The following is a 24,917-nucleotide window of genomic DNA, read 5'->3' as shown; positions in this document are numbered from 1 at the left end:
CCCTTGTAAAATCCTGAGAAATGAAGGCAGTGGGACTGCCTGGGCTGTGTGCTTCACACTTCACAAGAGGACTGAAATAAAGCTGTTAGGCAAGGCTTTTTCCCCCTTGGCTCCAGTAACCATTCAGCTTTGTCTGCACAGAGGCTGAACATACTCAAAGCCAGAGCAGCTGGAACACTAAAGCAAAAGCAGCAATTATTTCACTGTAGCAATGAAAATTCAACCCAATGCCATGTAAGGCTGCAGACCAAGGGCTTACTTTGTAACCAGTCATGCTGACAGTCTAGATTTCCTAACTCAGTTCTGTTACACTATGCTTGATTGATGGACAACCTCTGAAACATGTTTCAATGAGGAGATTGAGATTTTGCTTCTGAAACTCACAATGAAACAGAGTTCCATCTATGCCTAGTATCAGGTATGTACAGCATATTCATGTCAGAGAAACCTGAATTCTCACTTACACACCTCAAGATTTTGTTACTGTGTATGTAGATAACCAACTGATTTTAAAAAAAAATTGCTGGGCTTTCTGTTAAAAATTAGTGTGATTTGAATTTGTTAAACAATTCTCTGGTGGTATTTGATTAAAATGAAGAGATGATGGCAGATGGCAGAAGCTGAGAAAGCTTTCTGGCAGTGTCCAAGCATAGCACAGGATGTCCTGTAGTACAGTGTGGGGATGGCCATGGTGAAATGGTTGTGGGATCCTGGACAAGGCAGGTGTGAGGCACCTTTAGCTACTTTATGGATCAGATCCTGAACATGTCTTCCATGAAAAGGACTTGTGTGGCCATCTTTCCTATTGGGGGGCTTGGATCCTGCACATTTCTTCCCTGGAAAGGGCTTGCACAGCCATCTTCCTTGCTGTGGGTAGCTTGGATCATTGCTGTTCTTTCTGCTGCTGTGAAGGATTTCCCACAAAACATGGTAGACAAGAGTACCGCTCCTTACCCGGCCTGTACAGGTGATGTTCATGTCCTGGGGAAGACATTCTGGATGGCATTGGATGCACTCGGACTTCTCCACAAACTCCCTTGGCTCCCTAGGAGAAGAACACAGTGAACTGAGCATGCCATACCCTGAGTGGCTGAAACTATTTCAAGTAACACAAATGACCTATGCCAGAAATTCAAAAGCTTTTTAAGGGCAAAGGGTCAGAATTCTGGGACTGACCTGAAATAGAATATGCTGAGGTCACCAACAGAACCTCAGGTCACCTCACACGCAGCTTCATTTATAATCAGAGTAATTCCCTGACATTTTTCTATAGGCATGGTTTTTGAATGTCAGGTAAGAAAGCCAAATATGAAAAACATCTTTATGAGCCATCTCTTCCCTCTAAGACCAAATTCATGGATATTTAAGCTGGAAAGAAATGGTTACTAAGACTAAGGGATAGGAAAGGAACGTTCAAGCTTGTTCATTTCTGGAGCCTCTGAAAAACACCTTCCTGTTTGCTGCCTCTCTTGGAATTGCAACATTAGATACATTAATCCAACAATGGACTCCTCTCAGATGGCCTTTCCTTTGCCTACTTTTAGTAGTTCAAGCTTAGCTGGCAGCATCTAGGTAGAAGCAGCAGGGCGAGAAAGAGGGATGGAAGGGGCCGTGGAGCAGCAGTGATAGCAAGCAGTCATCAGCGTCAGCTGCAGAAGCGCACTGGGCCATTGCTTGGAAGGTGAAAAGTGGGAGGCTGGGCAGCTTGAGAGGGGAGAAGCTGGCACAAAGGGGATGGTGGAAGTCGAGAGGATGGAGAACTGAGGCTGAAGGATGGACTACTGCAAAGAGCGGGGGAGAAGAAGCAAAAATGTCTGTTTGCTGCAAAAATTCCAGACTATGCCAAGATTTTAGAGCCAAGGGTCTCAGACATCTTAGGACCATGAATTGTAACAGTAATAACCTTCCAGGATTGAGGAACCTATTTTGAGGCCCTTTTTGAAGTTGGACCAACAGCTACTATGGGCTAGAGAACCGCGATGTGCCTGGCCTATGCACATCTGTAACACTAGGAGTCCTACACCGCACCCCTACATAAGAACTCTGAGACTTGTGCTGCTAAGCGTCTTGCTAATCAAGTAATGAAGAAGGGTTGTTGCAACAGTTAAGGGTGTCATGTGCACTTGCCTCTGCCTGCCTGTTTGCCACTACTCAGTGCTGTCAAACTGTAAAGTGTACAAAAGAGGACAAAGACTAGCACCGGATTGTTTTCCCTTGTCATTTCACCGTTCCTCTGTCAGCAGAACAAAGAGACCACAGCTAATGACTAGTCATGAAAAAACCCAGTGTTGATTTCCCAGCTTTGTCTTTGTGTCACCTCCTGCCTAAGGGCCCCAGCTTGAACAGTGGTGAGGTCCTGCAGGCCATCAGGCATCTCGCTCTAAGAGCCCCGAGTCCCTGGGTATGATGAAGAGATTAGAAAGCTGAAAATATGAATGTCTGTTCAGAACAGCAAGGACTGGTGCTTCATATGCGATGTTCAAACAGCAGTTATAGCAGTTGTCCTAAGCCCATCAAGTTCTTACATATTCAGAATTGTCTTTCCATCCAGCTCTGGAACATTTCTGGGTAGAAACTGTGATCTACACCCTGTTAGTGAAACAGGATTCCCCAGCACTGCCTGTAACTCATAAGTCTTCTCTCCACCATAGTTTCCCTTATTACCTTAGATCTAAAAGAATGCCCCATTCTATCCTTCAACTTAATTTTCCAAGTAATTTACTTTAATCATTACCAGTATTCACTTAAAACTTTATCCCAATATTGAAATTCTCATTGTATCTGAATCTAATATTGATTGATTACTATTATATTAAACAAATATGTAAATTATTTCTTTGTCCCTGGTTGTATTAAAAATAATTTGCATCACTCAATGATCAGTGTGTATGAGGGGTGCATAAAACTGAAATTGTTTAGGAAGTATTCTGTGCTGATATATTTTAATACAATGGAAATAGTGGACTGGAAAGAAAAGGCGAAATGTCTACACCACTATGCCTGTTCTATCTTGAGAAATTCCTGTACAATGAAAATTTAAAGTATTTTCAGGAAAAGAGATATGGCAGATTATCAGGTGCATTGAAGAATAGAGAAAAACTTATTTCCTAATGTGCTGAACACTTTTCCAAAACAATAAACAGAGAATAAAAGAAGATAATACCAACAACAAGAGAGAAAGAAAAAAATTAACTTGGATAAGTACAAGGCTGTAAGAACAGCACAGTGGCCTATTTCTTAGCTAGACAAAGGCAGAAAGAACAGTGTCTCACCCCTCCAGGACGTTACACTTCTCCACGCACTCTCTGCCCCTGCTGACATTCTGGCAGGAGACACAGTCCATGGGCGAAGGGCCCCAGCAGCCTTCCGGGGAGCACAGAGAATTACAGACGTGGCCTGTGGCCTCTGAGAAGACACAGTGAGTCACAGGTCAGTTATAGAACAGTAACAGGAGGGGGTCAGAAGAGGTAACACATTTCTGAGGGGCTGTGTGCTCTTCACAAACACACCGCAGTTCTGAAAAGAGTAGGGTACCATGGCCTCTGTTCTCTGTGGTGTTCAGGGCAGCTTGGCCCTGACTCTTGGGAGGCTTTGATGATGGATGTCACAGCTGATAGAAATGACAGGCAAGGTTGTAGCTGCTTGCTGTGTGCTGGGTAGCATGCCAAGAGCTTCGCATACAGGAAGGATTTCATGTCACTGAGAAACACCATGGTACTGGAACCACCGCCATGTGTAAATGAGGAAGCCAAAGCCAAAGGTGATGAAAATAAACAGGGCAAGTTCTCAAAGCCCAACTGGACCAGAGGACCTCTGCTACTTAGCATTACTTTTGCCAGTGTTTAGAGCCTTGCCACAAATCCAGGGGCATTTGATAGTTTCAAAAGCTAGTATAACTTAATGTTTTTAACTAGAGCTGGGAATATAACTGAAATGTCACACATTCTTTGATGCATATGTGTGGACACCCACATGTACATGACCTTGGCTATAGTGGTCAAAGAAGGAAGGGAGCACAGAGATCTTTAGTTAAAATGTAATGGAATGGAGACTACATTTTGTTCTTTAAATTACAGATGCTTAGTATCCTAAATCTCAGCACATGTATTACATTACTCATTGATAAGACCACATATCTAACAAGAAAGAACTGACGAGGGGAAGGGTTAACCTTGGCTGACATTAAAGAAGGAAATACTGTCCATCATAGTGGCAGAAGCACGAGGCAAAGTGCTCAAACGCATGCTTATAGAAACATGCTCACACCGCGTCATCCCCCGCCTCTTACCCTTGCTCCCAGACCACAGAGGATCATGGACATCTTATAATGCAAATTGTGTTCATCCATCTTCTTAAGTCTTTAAAAAAAATCTACATTATCTTTTCATTTTGTGTAGGGGATGTGCATGTGCATGCCGTGGTGTGTGTGTGTGTGTGTGTGTGTGTGTGTGTGTGTGTGTGTGTGTGTGTGTGTAATCAATTTGTGTGAGTTGGCTCTCTCCTTCCTCCATGTGAGTCCTGGGAACAGACCTCAGCTTTCCAGGCTTGGCAGCAATGTTCTTTTCTGCTGAGCCATCTCACTTGCCCTTGGTAAGTCTTTAACAGTATCAATATTGTTCAAAAGTCTCAATTCTATTTTTTCTGCCTTGAGACTCAAGACAATCTATTAACTGTTGGCCTCTGTGCAATCAGAAAGTAAATTACAAACATCCAACACATGATGCCACATAGTAAACATTTCCATTTCGAAGAGGTGGGATGGAGGACAGCAAAGAAATACTGAACCAAAGCAAGATCTAAACCCAGCAGAATTCCCAAGTCCTTGAGATCCTGAGTAATTTCATCAGGATTTCCAGATGTTGGAAATAAGGGGCTCTTAAGAACTTGGGTAGCTCTGTCCTTCCTGGTCTGCCCCTTGCAGTATGCAAAATCTCTGCCCTTGGCCTGCTCAGACGTCCTACCCTGATGACATCGTTAAAATCCTGAAGTGTCCATTGTAACTTAAACTTAATCTTTATGGGTTTGAATGGATGGCCTCTCTAGGCCTCCTTTTAGGGACTTCAGTCCTGCTACATACTGGCTGGCTTGACTGGTTTTCTTTAACCTGGCACAAGCCTCCTTGCCCCTTTAGTCTTGAATCTTTCATGTGTACAAAACCAGTACCATGATGATGATGTTGCCCATTTCAGTGGCTACAGATGTAGCCTGGCCTCTGGAAGAAGGCAGTCTCTCCAGCAGGATTCTCAGTTTTGACTCTCTTCCTTCAAATGGCTGCACATCCCTTTGGCAGATGGATGCCGTCAGGGATCTTTTTTCTGTAGTTCCAATGTAGGGTACACAACTTCTCTTTAAGGGTTAATCTCTTTGCAGTTATGATTGCATTCTCAGAATCTGGATAATTTGTAACTTTAAATTCTCCCCTTTCCCCACTGAACTACACATTTTTTCATACTCCATGTCCACTTTTTCCCTCCATCACACTGTAGACCTGGGTAAGAGCAGTGAGCAGGAGCCACGGACCTCTTTGGCACTCCTTCTAAAAACAAATTACTTCAGGAACCATCTACACAGGTGAGACAGGGCCAGCTACTTACTGCAGTCATCCTGGGCTCTGTTGTTCATGATTTTGGTTTTCTGATTGGAAGTCCCAAAGAGTTTTTTCCAGTTTATCGTATTTGCGTAGCACAAATTCCGGTTTCCTGAAATGACCACATCTCCATCACTTATTTCCTTGAGGGAACGCAATCCCAATGATGTTATGTTTAGGCCAACAACCGCAAGAGAAAATTGACCACTAAATGGGGGAGAAGAAAAATTGCATTGTACATGGTAGTGAAAACAACATGTCACACTCAAATTTTGTTTCTCTGGGCCACTCACTTTCCTGAAAACTATGTTCCAATTATTACTAATAATTCTGTGAAAAATATGAATCACAACTTTCAAAAATGCAAGTGTTTTTTTAAGTTTCTTCAATGAAAGCCTGTTTATCATCCATTTATTATATTTAACCTTGGATAAACTAGAGGGCTGAGTCATTGGCCTCATGTCATTTTATTTACTATATTTAAAGTTTTCCTAGAAATCAAGAACATCTAAATGTGCTTTTAGTAAGTTTGTTTGTCCGTCCATCCATCTATTCATCTATCCAGTGTCATCTGGTCATGTTTATTGAGTGAATATCTGTGGCACCACTTGACAAATACTATATAGGTTAAATATGTATCTCTTATACAGGCAGAGTATTTTGTTTATTTGTTTTTGCATCCCTACCATAATATCTCCTCCCTCTTCTTATCCAAGTCCCTTCCCCCATTCACTCTTTCTCCTTTGTTTCTCTTCAGAAAAAGGAAGGCCTCCCATGGATATTAGCCAGCCATGGTATATTGAGTTACAGTGAGACTAGGCACCTCCCTTCATATTAAGTCTGGAAGAGTAAAGGGTCCCCAAAAGCAGACAGCAGAGTCAGAGACAGCCCCTTTCCCAATATTAGGAATCCCACAAGAAGACCAAGCTACACAACTGTAACATATATGCCTATGTCAGTCTCATGCAAGCTCCCTGGTTATTGGGTCAGTCTCTGTGAGCTCCTGTAAGCCCAGGTTAGCTGATTTCATGCAGTGTTTTGAATCCAGAGAAGTGAATGCAGCCTTAGAGGGCTCTGATGGTCAATCATGGGTACTTAAGTAGCTCCATGAAGGATTGGCATAGAAGGACAACTTTCTCTGAGCCCCGATGTCTCATATCTGAGACCTGGAGAGCACAGCCAGGTAAGATTCTACAAGGTATGTTCCCATTGGATGGCCATATTAAAGTTAGCAAGACAAAAGGCAATGGAATCCCAAAGCCCTTGAAGGAGAGGACTTCCAGATGTCTGCAGGTAGGAAGGGCTGGAAGACCGGTCTGGGATGGAGGCTGAAGTCAGAGCACAGACTTATGCCCCTGCTGGAAGAGCTTGGGTTGTCACAGGCAACATAGAAGCACTGTGCATTTGTAGGAAGTTTCTTTGATGCCAGCATCAGCAATGGGTCGGTTGAGACAGGACAAAAGGAAGAGAATGGAAGTTAAGAGGTTAAATGCCAAAGGTTTAAAGCATTATTTGGCCGTCTCTCTCTTCCTGTTCATGCTGCTTCCTATTTCCTCAAAGCCTGTTTCCAGAGAAGTGACAGATTCTCCCCCGGGCATCACCTCAGGGTCTGGCTGAGGTCTTTCATGCAGGGCAAGTCCCAGTGTTTTGTGAGTCACACCAGAACCTAGTGGTCATCCCGTAGCTTAAACTAAGCAGAAGGCTACAGTGCAGTCACTTGAAATCCTGTGCTAAAGTTCATCCCTGTGCTGGCCCCAGCAAAGACATTCCTGAGAGCTCGCAGGAAGCAAAAGTAGCAGCTGTGTGCCTAGTATCAGAAGTGTCTGACTAATGGAGTTTACGGAAGCAATGTATATTGTGTATATGTGTATGTGGTGCTTTGATTTACTAAATAGTTCATGATATGTGATGTTAATAGTGGCACATTCCAGAAAAGGTTGTCATAATCAGAAACTTTTCAAGGCAGTTTGAGCTACAGATTTCCAAATTTCTCTTCCTCACCACAAATCTTAGGATTTCTCTGTTAAAGAATTTTCTTCTGCTCCTCCTTCCTTCCCTCCTTTTTCCCCTCCCCCTGCTTTCCCCCTCCCTCTCTCCTTTGCCCCCTCCTTCCTTTCTTTCCCCCTTCCTCCTTTCCCCCTCCTTCCTTTCCCTCCTCCCTCCCTGCTTTCCTCCTCCTCCCTTCCTCCTTTCCCCCTTCCTCCCTCCCTTCCTCCCTCTGTCTCTCTGTCTCCCCCCCCTCTCCCTCTCTCTGTATCTTTTCTCTCTTTGCACACATTTCCTTGTTGTGGCTGGAAGAATGGTCATTATAGGTCCCCAAACCATTTAGTGTTAAAATATTACTTAGGTCCCCTTGTGTGATATCAAATATTTTCAAGTATTTGCCAAGCATAAATAAGGAGATATTCTATAAAACACCCGGTTACATTTTCCCAGAGTGTCAAGATAGTGAAAATGGGCAAAGGCATAGAAGTGAGGGGCATTTGAAGGGAACTGAGACGATATTAGAAGGCAATGTGATGTGGGATTCTTGAGAGGACAGAGAAAGAACAAACATATTCCTGGAAAATCTAGAGAGCTCAGAATAAAGTGCATGGTCGAGTGAATGGCACTGTGCAGTGTCAACATCTTTACCTGAATCTGAATATCCACTCACCAAAGCTGTTCACCTCAGGGGAAGCCGAGTGAAAGATCATCTTCGTACTATTTCTACACCCCTCCTTTCAGGCCAGTTTCAAAACAAAAAGCAAACATAATCTACCAGGCTTTGGTTATAGCTGACTTACTGTTGCTTTGTTCTGCCGCGGATTATTTCTAGGTTCTCAAAAGCATGGAGGTCAGTCCAGTTTTCAGGCCAAGCCTGAATCAGCAAAAACCCTAGAGGGAGGGAGAAAGGCTTAGACACACACGGAGCCAGAGATGTTTTTGATTCGTAAGAAACATTCTAGAACTTATGCTGCGTGGACAGCAGCAGTGGATTTTCCCAGTCTCGCTGTGACTAAGGATGACTAAGGATGTCTAAGGATGACAGTCCAGACAATATTAAAAGAACATTGAAATCCTGCCCCCTCCATGGAACTTTGAATCCCTCATCACACCCCTCTCAACCTTCAGGCCAATGTCCACCCGACAGGCTGACCATGTGCTCTGATACCCGTGGAGGATATCAGATCACACACTGGGTTCCTTTTCTGACTGTTTTCAAGTTGTTGGTTACTTAGGGTCACCGCTTAAATACTTTCTTCACTTAGCTCTGATTTCTGTATCAGTCTTGTTTTCCAGATCAAATTATCCCTTTTTAAAGGTGAAGAAAATGGAGTGCAGGTGGCAGTCATGGCTCAAGACTCCCCAGTGAACAACTGTTTGAAATCTGGTTTATGAAACCCGAGACCCTGCACTTCCCCCTCTAGGGTTTGGGGTCCATGAGGATGATGGCCTGTCTGAGCTGTGCCCACATGAAGACAAGCATGGCCGCAGTCTTGTCTTAAATGCTTTCAACTTGCACAAAGGGACACTGGAGTTTTACAAAGTCTCAAAGGACTAATCGTAACGGTAGAACTTCAGACACCGCATTCTTATGTCAGAGAAAAAGAGGGGTTCTTTGATGGTTTCTATAAAATTTAATTTCCCACATATGCTCCCAGATACACCAGCACAAACCTGTTATTTCCTTTACGGTTTTCAGAATCTCTAGTTCCTGTGGGTCTAGAGGAGGAGTACGTGTGAAGGTATCCCTGAAACAAACAGTAACACGATTATTGATCACTTTCCATGATTTAAAAAAGTAGGTTTTGCTGCTCTCTGTCCTGGTCACTCAGCTGTTACTTACCCCTTAAAGGCCACTGGCAGGATATGAAGATCGCCACTGATGGAAGTGCAGTATTTGAAGTGTTTGATGTTTGTAGCATTTATGGAGAGTGTGTCTTTAAATTCACCAATGCCGATGCCATTACAAACTGTTAAGAGAAATAATTGTTCCATTTACCTTTGCCGAATTAAGAAGGCTGCACCTACCCAGGCAGAAGTAGGAACCCCTGTCATTTTTCTACCTGGACTGAATCTAGCCACTCAAAAAGACATGGGCTCTTCCCCCTTTCTGTCCGGGACAGTTCACCTACCTGGGCTGCAGGTGGCGCCTCTGTACCTGGTTCAGTAGAAAGCCCCCTCCCCATCTCCACCTTTGTAATTTGCTTTGCAAGTAACTTGGCTTCTACTTTCCAGAGGAAATGCGCATTTTTAAAATTAAGAGTAAGATGTGTTGGTTTGGAGGGTGGACACAAGAATTCAGCACAAAGGTCAATAAAAAGGCCTTACCTTTGCGACAGGGCCCGTCACACTTTTTACACTTGCGGACACCATCTTCTTCCACTTCATAGTAGTCAGGACCACAGGCCCGGACACACGAGCCATGATCTGTTACCACATAGTTCCCTGAGGAAGAGGCAGTGAAAAGAAGGTGTTGAAGGCCACGGCAGGTCCTCCTAACCTTCCACAAACTTCCTCATGTCCACATAACGGGTCCCTAATGGTTCGGTTGACTTTACTTTTGAAGGGAGAGAGATGGGCTTTAACTATAAAAGGAATCAAGCCTGAGTTTAATGACTTTTTCTGACAGTAGTATGGAGGAACACAGATAATTGCTCACAGGCATGATACAGCACCAGCAGGGAACACACTCACTGACTGAAAGCCTTTGAACATCAGCTTCCTTGATCAGATCTGTGTTTGGAACTTACAGATAAACCTTGACATTGTATGAGACACCCGTCAATGCTTAGCAAACAGACCATGTCCCATTGAGGGCACTACAGTTTGCCACCACCTTTGCTCATTCCTACCTGCCATGTGGCCCTTGGGGGAGCATTGAGGGGACCAGTTTGTTCCACTTCCCAGACAGGCACCCCAATCTATCTCTCCATTCCCCCTCATCTTTATGAAGTCTACCTTGTTTAGTATTTATGATTATAGTATGTGTTAGAAACTCTATGCACCTATTTGGAGTTTCTCAAATAGATCCTCAAAAACATGAGCATTGGTAGCATGTCTGTGAGTCTTGTGCTCTTCTTATCTTAGGTTTTGAGTGTTTTCTGTGGATTTGAAGGCTCTGTTTACTAAGTTCTCACATAGAGAGCCCATCCATGGCATGGCTATGGTGAGTTTTCTTTCATTTAGTTTTCATTGACTTTGCAGTGGCTTATTATTCTATTTCTGTTCTTCTTTGTCTTTCTCTCTCTTTTTTCTAAATAGACTTTCATGACCTAAATCGAGGTAGGCAAAAATCTCACCCTCAGCCTTATAGTTTCTCTTTTACTTTTTTTTGGGGGGGGGGTGTTTTTTTGAGACAGGGCTTCTCTGTGTATCCCTGGCTGTCCTGGAACTTGCTCTGGAGACCAGGCTGGCCTTGAACTCAGAAATTCACCTGCCTCTGCCTTCCAGTGCTGAGCTTAACGGCGTGTGCTGCTACTGCCCATAGTCAGGATTGGATTTTAAGGCTCTTTATGCATTGCTTCCCTTTGTCTGTTTGGGGCTGATCCATGTTGCCATTTCCCTATAGGCCCCAGACTACCCAAGACTCCAGCATAAGTCAAAAAGAGGACAGGGATGACAGCAGAGTCAAAGGTGGACAACTCACGGGGACATTTCTTCACGCAGGTGGCGCCAAAGCTGTACTTTCCCTCAGGGTTGACGTCCATCTGATATGTGGTGGGGTTGTACAGCATCAGTGGTGGGCAGGTGTCTTTGCATGTGGCTTCGTCTCGGAATTTGTGGCACACCTGTCACAGGAGGGACAACATGCCTGCTCAAGATGTGGCATCCTAATGAAAGAATCACAGGGCCAAGCAGCCTGCAGGTCAGGGCAATGGCAGTTCTTAGCCTAGCTCAGGCATTCAGCGAGAAGGAAAAGAATCCAGGCAGCTTTTCAGGGTAGTCAGAAACCTCGTCCTCTTGCAAGTAATCATTTTAAGTATACCCACTGTTCCAGCTGCTCTAACTTAGGGTTTGTGGTTAGAAAAGAAATACATCTCAATTGATTACAGGTGACAAGGAATGGTAACCCTGGCATGGTAAGCATGGTGTGACACTATTTTTAAACCCAGTTCGTACTGGGTTTCCCTGATAAAGAGTGCTTTAGGAGATACTTTAGGGTTTGTTGTCAAAGTGCAGGAATCTTAGCAGAACGCTTCCATGCAGAAAGGGCCAGACCAAAGGTGGTGGCTCTTACGAAGAAATCCATAGACAGCCTTTCTCCTGGACTGCTCAGTAGATCCAGCCCAGGACTGCCCAAGTGAAAAAGAATTCCAGGGCCAGCTCTGGTTTGGGATTTAAGAATCTTCTGTTTGCAGAAACCAGAGAATATTCTAGAGTCTAGTTTAGGATGGACTTCCTCTTCTGGAGCCTGACAGGGCCTTGCTAGGCTTTGTACTAACCCCAGGAATCACATTCACTAGCTCAGGCACCTGCCAAACTTCACACTAGGTCTTTCACCAGAGCTTTGGTAGTGTCCGGGGGAAAAAGACTCCATGGTATGGCGTAGGGTAGTGGAGCAGCCCAAGAGGCATGGAAATATGGTGAAGCAAAGAAGAATGAATAACATGGATTCCAACACCATATGTGCAAAGGTCTGTGTAACCGGACACATCTCAGGGGGTCTTACAGAAGCAGCTCTCCACATTTGTCACAATGCTGCTGCTGCTAACCAGGAAACTTATTTACACTGTGCCCCACAGGAAGGCCCTATCACACTCAGTGGGGAACAAGTGCAAAGCTCTGAGGCCTACAGTCTTACCAGACAGTCACTCTCTCGGGGTCCTGTACACCCCGCGGCACACTGGTTGTGGCAGCAGTCACTGGGGGACCTGCCACGACAACGCCGGGAACATTGCTGGGCACAGATGATTTTGGTCACTGTAAAAGAAAGATCACCAATGAGCTGCATCTAGGTGGCAGTCATATTCTAGGGACATCGAGGAATACTTGTATGCAGTGGAAAGAAACAAATGTGGAATGGATGGATTATGTGACTTTGGAACAGGCTTCTTGGCATTCACATTCAGTCAAACTGAGTATCATTGCTTCCCTTGCTATATTTTTCTTATCACTTAGGAGAACTGATTAGAGCAAGTCTGATCAGATTTTTTGGATAAGTAGATATTAGCTAGAGAATTCTTGCTGATACAGAAAGCACACAAGCCAGAAGAGCACCTGTCCGGAAGTATGAAGAATCGGATACTGATGTCACAAAGGCAATGAACTGTGGTCAGGTTTGAAGCCGACACATTCCTGGGTTCTTTGGGTGAGCCAGCAACCATGCTGGAGTAAATTAAATTTTTGTAAAAAGTAGGATTCACACATATGCTCCCTGGAGAAGCACTTGGTAGTAGGAAAGGGGGGAGTGGGAGCAGAAAACAGGGGATCCTACACGCTTGGGTAACTGGCTTTTAGGCATTTTATGATGGGCTGAAGGATTCAAATAGTTAGCTTTAGATGGCTGGATGCAATGGGGTTGGCAACACCGACATTCATGAAACAGCTAACATTGGGTCTTTTGCCAAGTTCCTGTACTTGTCCTTTACCAAAGTGTAGGAGAGGAGGGCCACACACAGCGTGGGCCCCTCTCACAGGGGCACGTTTCTCAGGCCCCAGTCCTGTGCCGACTTACATCTCTGGCAGTTCTCTTCTCCTCCTCCCCAACAACTTCCGTTCGGACAGCTCGGATCACATTTTTGGCCTGAAATAAAAATCTAGTAGTTAAATGTGTATTTCAATAAAAGTGAACCAATGACATGGAAGCCACTGATGATGCCTCTCCAGAGGTCCTAGAGAATGCACTAGAAACAAGGAACAGTTTGGAAATTTGGTATTCATAGTTGACTCAGATGCTTTGTAGGGTAAACTAAAAGACTCGTGTAAGAAAAGTCAAACCGGTGAGCCATGGGCTGCTTTTGCTTGCACTTTAGCTTTGTAAACTGAGAGATAGATAGATAGATAGATAGATAGATAGATAGATAGATAGATAGAGATAGATAGATAGATAGATAGAGAGAGAGAGAGAGAGAGAGAGAGAGAGTTCCTATTGGCTTGTCACAGGCACACAAATGACAAATGAGTCCAGGGTCCGAGAAGTGCTTTGGCTTCTCTTGCCAGATTGACTCCGTGTGTACTCATTCACCTTGCTATATCCAATCTCGACTAACTTGGGGTGGGGGGCAGGCAATCATCACTGGGTTTAGGGATGGTGAAAAGCACCCTTCTCCTGCAAGCCATGGAGTGGTGCAGAACGCGCCACAGGAAAGTAAACATTCTTATTCTGTGAGCCACTTGGCCAGTTACCTAGAATTTTAGTTAATAGCTGCCATGCGACTGTCTGGAATTCTTTGTAATTCATAATTTTTTGTATTTTTATATTTTGCCCATATCAAATTGCAGCTGCAAAGTTTTTTAATCTCATGAGTTATATTCTGTAATTAATCACACTGAGAGATGTGGATACCAAAGTATTAGCCAACAAGTTTGTTGAAAAGTTCAATAGAGGAGATTTATCATTCTTTCCTTTTCTCTTTGTGGTTCTGCATACTTAACATTTCCATTAGACTCTTAAAGGCCACTCTGTTTAGTTTTAAAGCTCCCTTTGGGGCAATCAGATATCATATAAGGTAACTTTATATCATATGGAAGCTTATTTGTGTCTGAATTCAGCTTTTCAACTTAATATTCATCCTCATGTTCCCTTCTAGGACTTAAATGTATGTTAATATTTTATTACATGTACTTAATACATATTTGGAATTCATATGGAGGTATGAAGTAGCTGTTGATTTTATTTATTTTCTTTCATGCAAATCCATTTTCTTATAGCCTCAAATTCTACACTTCATCAACAATAATATACACTGGCCATTCTTCTGAGCCTTACCTATATTACAGTGAAAATCATCTCATAATACTAGTTTTGTCATTGATAAAGATGGAGTGCAAAATTCTCAAAAGGCTTATATGTCTGCAAAGCACTGGTCAGTGGAAGAGAGGAGAAGGTAGGAGACATAGGAGACAGATTTCCTATCTTCTAGTATGTATAACTCTCATGTCCTTACTTAATTTTTAAAAATTCTACTATGGCTCTGACATTTTAGCCATTTGTCCCTTAGTCATTGTCATTACAGAACAATTTATTGAATGAGTTCTTACTTGAAATTCCACTTATTTATGCAATTTTGATTCAGTTAAGCTCATGACTAGTGCTATAGTTTAGATACACAATGACCCCTCGAGGCTCTTGTGTTATCAGCTTTACGTCACAAAGAGATGACAGAAACTTTAAGAGGTAGAACTAATGACCATCCTGGCAAGATGTGTCCATGGGTGATGATAGCATGAACATTATGAGGGGTATTTAGCCATTCTCTAGTTGTACTTCAGATCCATCCTGTAGGAAGAAACATGTCTGCTACTGTAAATCTGGTCAAGACCTCATGGCTGGGGAGCTTCCAAGCCTTAGGGAAGAACTTACTACTATTATTTTGCCAAACAGACATAGCATCAACGTGCCTTCAAAAATACTTAAATCTACATCATATATCAGTGCACAGTCCTCATCAGAGAAGCTTCTTTATGTAGTAAAAGATAATTACTACAAAGACTTGTAACTGGTGGAAGTGCAGAGAGTAAATGTCTGTGGAGCGCTCAGTCATACACAAGACATCTGTGTCACAGCCCTCATCCCAAGGCTCTAAGATCATCACAGAAAAGAGGGCAGAAAGATAATAAGAGCCAGAAAATTCAGGGAGGACAAATTCTGGACAAAACAGGGCTGCTGTACTCATGACCTCACAGCAGCTGTGGCTGCCTGCCCAAGACCTGCAGAAGACCAAGCCAATCCACATTCCAACATGGGTGGGGGAAGGGACCATGAGAACCTACCCCTGGCTGCTGGAGGAGGAAGAGCCATCTCTTCATGGGTGTGGCCCCTGATTGGTTAAGCCTGCTCCAGTGGATATCCCACAGCCATGCACGTATGTGCAGATCTTACTGCACTCAGTGGGTCATCAAAAAGATATGAAAGTGGGAGGAAGGCGTGAGAGCAGAGGAGTTGGGAGGATGGTCAGAATGCCAAATATGATCACAATTCAGTGTATACATGTGTGTAATTATCAAGTAATAAAAAATGCTGTATGAAAAAAAAATGGTGGAAGTATTGGAAGCTCAGTTGTTGGAGGCAGGGTCTTTGAAGGGACAGGAGGATCCTGATCCCTTCTCTTTTGTCTTTCACTTATGGTGCCACAAGGTGAGCATGGATGGTGGTTATGGCTGCACAACAATATGGACACATAATGACTAAGATGACAGATTTCCTAAGTTTTCACCCCAGCTATTTTAATAAATACATCAATAAAAATAAAGCAACTAAGCAAAAATAAAGTAAGAGTTTTAATTGACTTTTTTTTTTTTTGGATTTGTGTAGACTCTGTGGAGGGCCAAACCCAACTAGTATGAAGAGCACAAGTGCAGGAACATAAGAGTAGGAAACCCAGCCCATGCTTTACCCTACAAAGTGGAAAGATCAGCACTATTAAGAACCGGCTTGGTGGAGTTTGGTGAGTGAAAACATGCCATCTCAGAGCTTCCTATACAGCGTTAGGGAAGGTCAGAGGTAGAGTCCCCAAGCTTAGTTCTGGCCATCTTCCAGGGCTGCTGCAGGAGTGTGGCACGGATGAGTTGGGAACATTTAGGAAACCCCGAACAAATCTCCTCTCTGTGGTTCTGTGTTAGAGTGTTTACACTGGTCAGCTGATAAGCAGAGCCCTCAGGATCAAGATGACCTGGGTGTCACTGTGAGAATCAGGAACAAGACAGAGGCATACGTGACTTATCAACACCCATGAAGCAGAGGGGACATGTCCTGTATCACGAGTGCCACTGCAACCTGTATCCTAGAGAAAGGTCTCTCTGCTCAGTGGTCTTGCAAGGCTCTGCCACCCTGGGAGTAATGGGTGTTGTCTTGGACAACTAAAATTTTCTTATATTACTGTCTTGAGTAAAGCTCCTCCAATGGAAAGATTATTTGTTTTGCTATTATTTTTGTGGTATGTTGATCAACCTGATCTAAAGTTAACATCCTCTCTTCCACTTCAAAACTGTCCACTTCAACCACTCAGAAGTTCTGAAGTACACAGAAAGTGAATGACACACTTACAGCTGCTAGGTTGGTTCTGTAAGTCCATTGACATGTTGCTCAGAAAGTCATTGTGGACAATGTCCTTCCACTGGATAGTCTCCAGGTTGCAGAGGATGGGGTTGTTGCTAAATCGCACAGCACCAATCAGGATTTCTGCAAGAATAGAATCCATAGCAAATAAACTCTTTGACTCTTATTAACTCAGAAAGTGCATGCACTCATTTCTTTATATTTCTAATGTTCTACATTATAATGTTTTCAGTGTGCAAATCTGAAGTCCTCAAGATTGGCCCTACAAAAGATCCGCTGGCATATATGAAGATACATTTTATGATAATGACAGGAAAAACAGGCATTTTTTGAGGGTTAGGTTGTGGCTTTTAGAAATACAACAGGGAGGGAGAAAAGGCCTATTCAATATGTATGGCACGAAGGAAAGACATACAGTGACTGGAGTTGTATCAGACAGTCTGGAATGATTGGATGATGCGAAGGGTCAGTCAGGGCGGAGGAAAAAGGTAGAAATCATAAGCATTTGGGCTCAGAAGACCAGGACTATCACAGGGCAATTGTTATCAGGCATACACCACTGGAGGATTTCCACTGAAGAAGAAAAGAGTGTGAATGTGATATGAAATAAGAACTATATGTATGAAGAAGACTCAAATAAACACCACGTGTAAGGCCATATAAGTTTTTTGAAAGAAGAAATGAGAGGGCTTTACAAAGTTAGTGTTGAGAAAAAGTCAAACTTGTACAAAAGGAGAGGGCTACATTAATAACATTAGACAAACATGAATGAAATGATTTATGTATAGAAAAATCTACAGATACTGTGGTCGGCAAAGATGAACCTGACTCGTGGGCTTCTCTCTGAGAACTGAAATGCACAGAGAGATAGATGCATCACAGCCATGTCCAAAGGAGACAGGACTGATAATTTGGATAGTTGGTGTGTAGCTACTACCTTACCACGGTCCAAAGACTATCATTTAAATATAGGGAGAAGTCTGGAAAGATGGCATACACTGACTTTCTAGGGGAACTGGGTTTGGTTCCCAGCACCCATAGTGTGTGGTTCACAATTGCCTGTAACTTCAGTGCCAGGGCATCCAATATTTCTGGCATCCATGGGCACCTACACTCACATGCTCACCTCACTTCCACACATAAGCATATAATTAAAGTGCAAATAAAACGCATAAATGTGGGGAAGCCCAACTATAGACACAGAAGTGGCTGTCCCACTGCACAGGCAGGGAATGGGAGCACCTGTCTGCGTGGAGTGCTGACATGGGAAGGCTCCTGGGGAAAGCTTGCAGAGACTGCTGGGTGACAAGGAGAGGAGATGGGCACATATTCAGGAGCGGGATTTAGAGGAAAGGGAAGTTGGAGATACGGAAAGCTTCCAGCAGACAGAGATGCAAAGCAGGACTGTAGATATGGGGCAGGTGACAGTTTTTTCAACAGATGGCAGGGCATCAACAAACTTCAGAAGGAAGGTGGGCAAGTCAAGATGGGGAGATCTACCTGGAAAACACAGGTGACAGCAGTATATAGAAACGAGGAAACGGAGGCATGAGGTCAAACTTAGCAACATAAGATTGGCACAGGAAGGTTGCAGTGACAACTAAGAGAACAGACAAGGAGGCCCATGGAGCTGGGAGAGCCATCAATAGGTAACTATAATAATTATGGGAGGGGGCGCAGGATTCAATAATCTCCTCCTTATAACTGAATAGAGAAAGACAATGTGGAGAGAGTCAAATCTATTGCTTTTATTTTAACATCTGGGAAATGTTCAGTTGTGACAGTAGTCCTATATTAAATAACTGGGACCCATACAACTATAACCTTGCATTAATTAGAAAAAATAGGGGTAGTCCAGTTAGAGCATGCACACACAGGCGCATGCACAGACAACAACAACAAACTAGGAACTCAATAGCCGATGCATGCTTTGTCTGTAGTATTACGGTTGATTTTTGTCAACACAGAGGGAGCACATTAACAAATGTGTGTAGTACATTTTGGACGCGAGGGCACTGAGATACAGAGAATGACACAGTTAAAGGAGAAGCTGCAGAGTCGTTTGGCTGACGAGTGATCGAGCTGGGGCTGGAACACAGACAGCCTGGCTCCAGGATCTAGACTCACACCCGCTGGCTTCCTCACATGTATGAGGCAAGATAGGCAGAACAAGGCATGCCAAAAGTACCAAACAGGCCATTTCATGCAATGTGTGTACGGGAGAGATGAATGCTAGCACAAATTCAGAAACATGCGTGGGTGCTCAGAGCAGTTAAAGTGGTGGGTGGGAATTCTGGAGGCAGTTTATGGGATGGTGAACCAGGGAGCTGGGAAAGGAAGGGCCTGGCTGCTTGTGTGGCCATATCCTAGCTCCACACACCAACAGGACCCCACTCTCTCAACTCTTTCTTTTCACCCCATCCCCCTCCCCATCTATATGGCTTCCCCATCAGAACGGCAGGGCACACAGGGATGAAAGAACCAGGCATGGGGTACAGGGCTTCGGAAGAGTCATCTTACTGTCATGCCTTTATCTGTAAAATGACAATGTACAATGCCCGCTTTTGCATTCAAGTGGAGTTAATGACTTCAGAAACAGTCCAGGAAGAGGAGGAAGAATTGTTGTTTCTCATCATTTCAGCCACCTTTTCCAGTTCCTCTTCAACTTCAAAACCTTTCCTCCTCTTCCCAACTTATACCCAAATTCCCATGTAACAATATTAACCTTGAAACCTGCTCCTCAAGCAAGACAGATTTTAAGTATGTTAGGCCCCTTTCCCATGAGTGGTTTTGGGGCTCAACTGCTATTGGTCCACGTTGGGAGAGATATCAAGTGACCAAATTCACAAGCTTTTGTTGAAGCACACTAATTGTTCTGTTATTTTTCATTGTTGTTGTTAATGTTTTGCTATACCTCATCAATGAACTGAATGATGAGAACCATACAGATACAGGAAAAGCATGGCATGTATGGTTTGGGGTACCTGATGTTTCAGACATCCAGTTTTGCCTAGGAATGTGTCCTGTGTCCCTGCAAGATGAGGGAGTGACTGCATGTCCTTTCTGCCTCTGGCCAAAGTTTATTTCCTGTTAACACAAACTCTCACTCTCCACAGTTGACTGGATCCAGAGAACTTGGTCATGTATTTCTTATCTCTGGACGTTATTCCTCATCCGTGGAAGAAATGGTTTCTACCTCGCCGAAATCTCTTTCCATCTCATTACCTACCATCTATGTAACTATCACCCACTGAATCCTGCAAACAGCCCTCAGTACATGTGTTTCACAAACATGTCTTCTCTGAGCTAGGATTAACTGAAGTGACAGGTTTACTACACACCCTCTTTGTCTTGATGTCCCACCCCTTACCCTGTAAGTTCCGCATGGGCAGGTCTCTAAGTCCGGTTCTGTTTGTCCCATAGTTGGACAGGACAGCTAAGGCATAGGTGTTTTCATACAGAGTGTTTCCCCTTATGATCTGCAGGTTCTCCAGAGGAATCTTCTCCACAGTGTTGAGGGCAATGAGCACATAGCCAGCCACCTCCTGGATGGTCTGAGAGGAAAAACAAAGCCTATTAATGTGGGTCCAGAAGCCCTATTTAACTTCACAATGACCCATTCATATGGCAGATAAATCTAAGACACATAGACAATCACACGTGGGTAAAGGGTGTGGAAGGATTTGCAACGATTTTTCTCATGTTTGCATTTGAAGGTTGCATTAAAGAACAGCCCATCGTTTGATATGTTGTGACCCCCACTTTAACTCAGACATATGGAAGTGAAAATAACCATTTTGAATTCATCTCTAATGACTCCTTGTAGAAGGAAGAAGTGGGGGAGAAAGGGAGAAAAACTGAAATAAAGACAAAGTAAACCCAACTGGAAGTCCAAGTGTCCGCAGGTTTTGAAGCCTTCAGCGTTGGCTCCTGAGGATATTTACGATTGTAGAACATCAGAAGGGGTTCTCTCCAATTTTCTTTTCCACAAGTGACTTGACTTTAGCTGGCAGAGTGGACTTCTCATAACACTCACCTGATATCCCTTGGATTTGTGGCTTCCATAAGATGAAGTATCCATGCCTCAAGTCAAATTCTGCTGAGGCTTCTCTGTTCATGTTTCATTTGATAGTATTTGAGTAGGACAACCACTTTCAATCAACTAACCTTTAAGAAGGAAAGGTCGTAACCCCGTTGCACATAGGTAATTTCCAAGTTCCCAAGGACCACTTCACAGTTGTTGAACATCCTCTGCAGACTCAGAAAGTGATCTTCAAAAGTGCCGAGTTGGGTGAGCCTGTTACTTGTGCCTTGGCAAACTAGAATAAAAGGGAAAGAGGTCTCTCAGAAGATGTGGAGTGAGGTAGCAAACCACAACAAAACAATACTCATCAGCTTTCTGAGCCACAGTGACTAACAATCACCTTTGATCAAAGCCACCACAACGCTGATGTGGTAAGAGATGTTTAAGTTTACACAGCTGTAATTCATAGTGAGACAGAACTCATCCCTGTGATGCAGGCGATCATGTGATATTAAGGATACAGAGAACAGAAAGCATTAAAGGTGGAAGGTGGGGAAGATGTAATTTCCATAGAGGTTTGTATTAGTTACTTATTTTGTTTCTGTGGCAAAATACCAGAAAAGAGCCCCTTAAGTAGAGAAGGGTTTACTTCAGCTTACAGTTCTAGGTAAGACAGCCAACTATGGCAGAACAGGAATGGCAACCAAAGGGTGAAACATTGCATCCACAGCCAGGAAGCAGAGAGAGGTGGTTACCACTCAGCTCCCTTTCTCCGTTTCATTTAGTTTGAGGGCCCCAGCCATGGGTTGGTGCTGCCCACCCATTAGGGTAAATCTTCCTGAATCAATTAACCTCATCTAGAAAACTGTTCACAGATATGCCGAGATGTCTGTTTCTATGGCAATTCTAAATCTTGTCATGTTGACAATCAAGATTAACCATAGAAGTCTCTAAAACAGGATAGACTTAAGAGTGCCTGCAGAGAAAGATAGCAATCAAATCTATGTGGATGATACAATTGCAAAGTGAGTTAATAACAATGCAATGAACATTTTACTTCACAAAAATAAATGTGGTGCATTGTTGTGCATACAAAGGATCTCCAAAACCACAAGACACAATAGGCAATGCTTTTTAATCCCAATTCTATATCCCTAAAATCAATGGAAACAACGGAATTTTAAAAGTCAGTGGTTAGACATTAAAAATACGCCTCGGAATCATCCAAGGACAAATCAAAGTTCTGATTATAGAATACCCAGAATTCTTTTTCGAACTGAAAAGACAACACTTTAAAGCAGTGGGTTAGTAAGAACCCAACATGTCCTTCTGTCTTTTTCACATTGTGTTATTCCAGCTAACACAGGTATCCATATGTTTGTCTTGCATCCCCGCCAATATACAGCATGTCAAGACACAGACTTAATCCAAGAAAACATGCGAAATTAGGGGCCAAAGTTAGACCACAGAAATGCACTCAGTAGTCTGCATTTAGAAGCAGAGGAGAGGATAGTAATAAAATGGTATTCACAACCTGGCTTTTGGGGAGACATGTTTAGGCAAGTATAACAAAACAAAGAGGCTTGGAGCTTTTGAAGCAGGGATCTTGTTAAAGGATATACTTTGAACCAAAATTATCCTAAGATTGAAGAAATATGGCCTCTGGGTTTAGCCATTACGTTTGGAACTGGCCAGATCCTTCTGTGTTGGCAAAGTTGCTCCCTGGACAGTCACAGTAACCAGGGGACAGAGCACAAAATAAGGCCAATGTCAACACAGTGGTACTTTCTTTAGGTACCTTTACAATATGTATTACTGTTTTATAGGCTTCTTTGTTCCCGCCCCTTGGGTTATTCCAAGAGCATCATCTGTCTGGCCTGGCATGATGGAGCCACAGTAAGCAACCGGCACATGTTCAGACACCACATAATCAACCCAAGGCATTTACAGACATTATGAAGCAATCTTCTCGTCTTCTTTAACTCTATGGGAATCTTCCTAGCCCCTTCCATTTTCTCTAACTAATTCAGTAGACGTGAGGGCTGTCACATAGAAACTGAAAGTTGACAGGCTTGGACCCCTATCTCCTGTCTGTAAAGACAGGGTAACTGCACAGTCCTTCCCAATATGTCTGGTCTGCTTTTATCTAAGAGTGTGAGCTGCTCTGGTGTTTGCCTCCACTAGGAACAACTTTTCAGTCTTCTGTGCACATAGATCCTTATGATGCCACCATAAATGTGTCTGTAGGGGTTTGGCTATGGTAGTCCTCCTTCCCATAGTTACACTGTTGATTGGCAGCCCCTTTTCTAATTAACAGCAGTAGCCTTTGCTTTTAATTCCTACTGGTCAACCATGGCCCCAGTCACCACACGAGTTAGCCTTGTTCTCCACATCAGTGTGGTATGAAGAAGCTACCCCAGCAGGGTCCCATTCAGAGGCGTCCTTCAGCACACAGAAATACATTTAATTATATATAAATAACCAAGTACTTCAGCTTGCCAGTTTCTTTAGGTGGATGTTAAGATTTTCCTTTGTTATTAAGCTAACTAGTAAGCTTTGTCAAACAAAAGTCAAACAATGCTGATTGAGATTAGTGAGTTACAGAAGAAGAAAGAAAATGTATTTGTGTTTCTTTCATCTATTCAAAATGCTAAACAAGCAATTGAACTGTTTATGAATACTTATTAGGAGCTTTATTATCTGCAGTTAGGATAAGTTACTTTCATATTCAGAGGAAAAGATACATTTGGGAGACACTAGCAATACTACTCATTATTTGTATGAATTATTAATTCACAAAACACTTTGGGAGACAACTGAATAACTTGTGTAAGCAAACAAGTTAAAATCTACACGATAATTCCATAAAAAAATTTTGAAACTTTTATGCACAAAGTTTATTACTTTTAAAATATGGTACATGAAATTGCAAAGAAACCTAAATGCTCCTTGTCCCATCCCAAAACTATGTTGAGAATAAAGAAGAAATTGATATTCTATGTATCAATAGTCAAGTCTGTTGATACATAAAGAGTTAATTATTCATTTCAAAAGAAATAATTAATGATTCTGTTTATTCTGAGGCCTATTACTCTCTATGTACCTAAGAGAAGATATTATAAAAATAGAATTTACATTGAAGATAAGAACAAATTGATATAGGGGCAGGAAGTATATCTCAGTAGAGAGACACATGTTTAACATGGAAAAATCTCTGTGTTCAATCACACACACACACACACACACACACACACACACACACACACACACACACACGGTAGGGAGAGAAAGAGAGAGAGAGAGGGAGAGAGAGAGAGAGAGAGAGAGAGAGAGAGAGAGAGAGAGAGAGAGAGAGAGAGAGAGAGAACAAGTTTCCTAATTGAAAGAAAACGTACAATTTTGGCTCCATCTTTTATACCAAATAGTTCACTTTAAAATAACTACTTTTTGAGAAGTGGTCTCACCACATAGCACTGGTTAGCCCCAAACTCACTATGTAGACCAAGGTGGCCTTAAATTCAAAGAAATCTATCCACCACTGGCTAATGAGCGCATCTTAAATTTTAAACCTACGATGAAAAGTTAATAGTATGTCAATGACACAAATAAAATTCCTCAACAAATACAGGTTTACCAATATTTTGGATTTTGATAATAACTGAACCCTAATATTGCAAGAATTCTGCCACTGAGCCTCTCCAAGCTCTAGCAAGAAGGATTTCTGTGTTTGTTTTATTAAACCAGGTGAAAGTTGTTACCTTTTCCTCAATGTTTGTCCTTGAACTAGTCCCGTGAATTCTCTAAGCCTCAGAGATGAAAGGAAGTGGTAAAAATAATATTGTCCTCCCAGAATTACTTTGAAGATGGGGAAATAAGTAAGAGCCTTCAGTTCTATTTTATTGAAAGAATTACATTCTTGTCGCTACTGGTAATGTAAGTAAAGTGTGATATCAAATGCATCTAGGCAGATGTTAGGACCTTGGCCACTGCACACTGCCCTGCCCTGTACAGCCACTACACCATACCTTTAACTGAAGTTTCAGGTCTGTACAATCACTACTCAGATGTCACAGCTACTTTGTAGAATATTTATCAGATCAGAG

The 24,917-nt window shown here is 42.8% G+C and overlaps 1 protein-coding gene across 2 annotated transcripts in view; it reads right to left on the bottom strand.

The window, feature by feature from the left end:
* The window catches only part of Egfr (epidermal growth factor receptor), a 172,597-nt gene that overhangs the window by 33,961 nt on the left and 113,719 nt on the right, over window positions 1–24,917 (bottom strand). For both annotated transcript variants that reach the window (XM_051200645.1, XM_051200646.1), the window contains exons 2-14: window positions 20,958–21,109; window positions 20,161–20,344; window positions 16,779–16,913; window positions 13,248–13,316; window positions 12,375–12,493; window positions 11,220–11,361; window positions 9,902–10,018; window positions 9,417–9,543; window positions 9,248–9,321; window positions 8,374–8,464; window positions 5,595–5,794; window positions 3,273–3,405; window positions 955–1,045 (exon numbers count right to left, since the gene is read on the bottom strand). In XM_051200645.1, the coding sequence (XP_051056602.1) occupies window positions 955–1,045; window positions 3,273–3,405; window positions 5,595–5,794; window positions 8,374–8,464; window positions 9,248–9,321; window positions 9,417–9,543; window positions 9,902–10,018; window positions 11,220–11,361; window positions 12,375–12,493; window positions 13,248–13,316; window positions 16,779–16,913; window positions 20,161–20,344; window positions 20,958–21,109 (1,634 nt within the window). The remainder of the gene's footprint in view (window positions 1–954; window positions 1,046–3,272; window positions 3,406–5,594; window positions 5,795–8,373; window positions 8,465–9,247; window positions 9,322–9,416; window positions 9,544–9,901; window positions 10,019–11,219; window positions 11,362–12,374; window positions 12,494–13,247; window positions 13,317–16,778; window positions 16,914–20,160; window positions 20,345–20,957; window positions 21,110–24,917) is intronic.

Source organism: Phodopus roborovskii, unplaced genomic scaffold (assembly GCF_943737965.1).
Source record: "Phodopus roborovskii unplaced genomic scaffold, PHOROB, whole genome shotgun sequence".
NCBI lineage: Eukaryota > Metazoa > Chordata > Mammalia > Rodentia > Cricetidae > Phodopus > Phodopus roborovskii.
The sequence above is the reverse complement of the archived record's forward strand: the minus strand, read 5'-3'. Positions and strand labels throughout refer to the sequence as shown.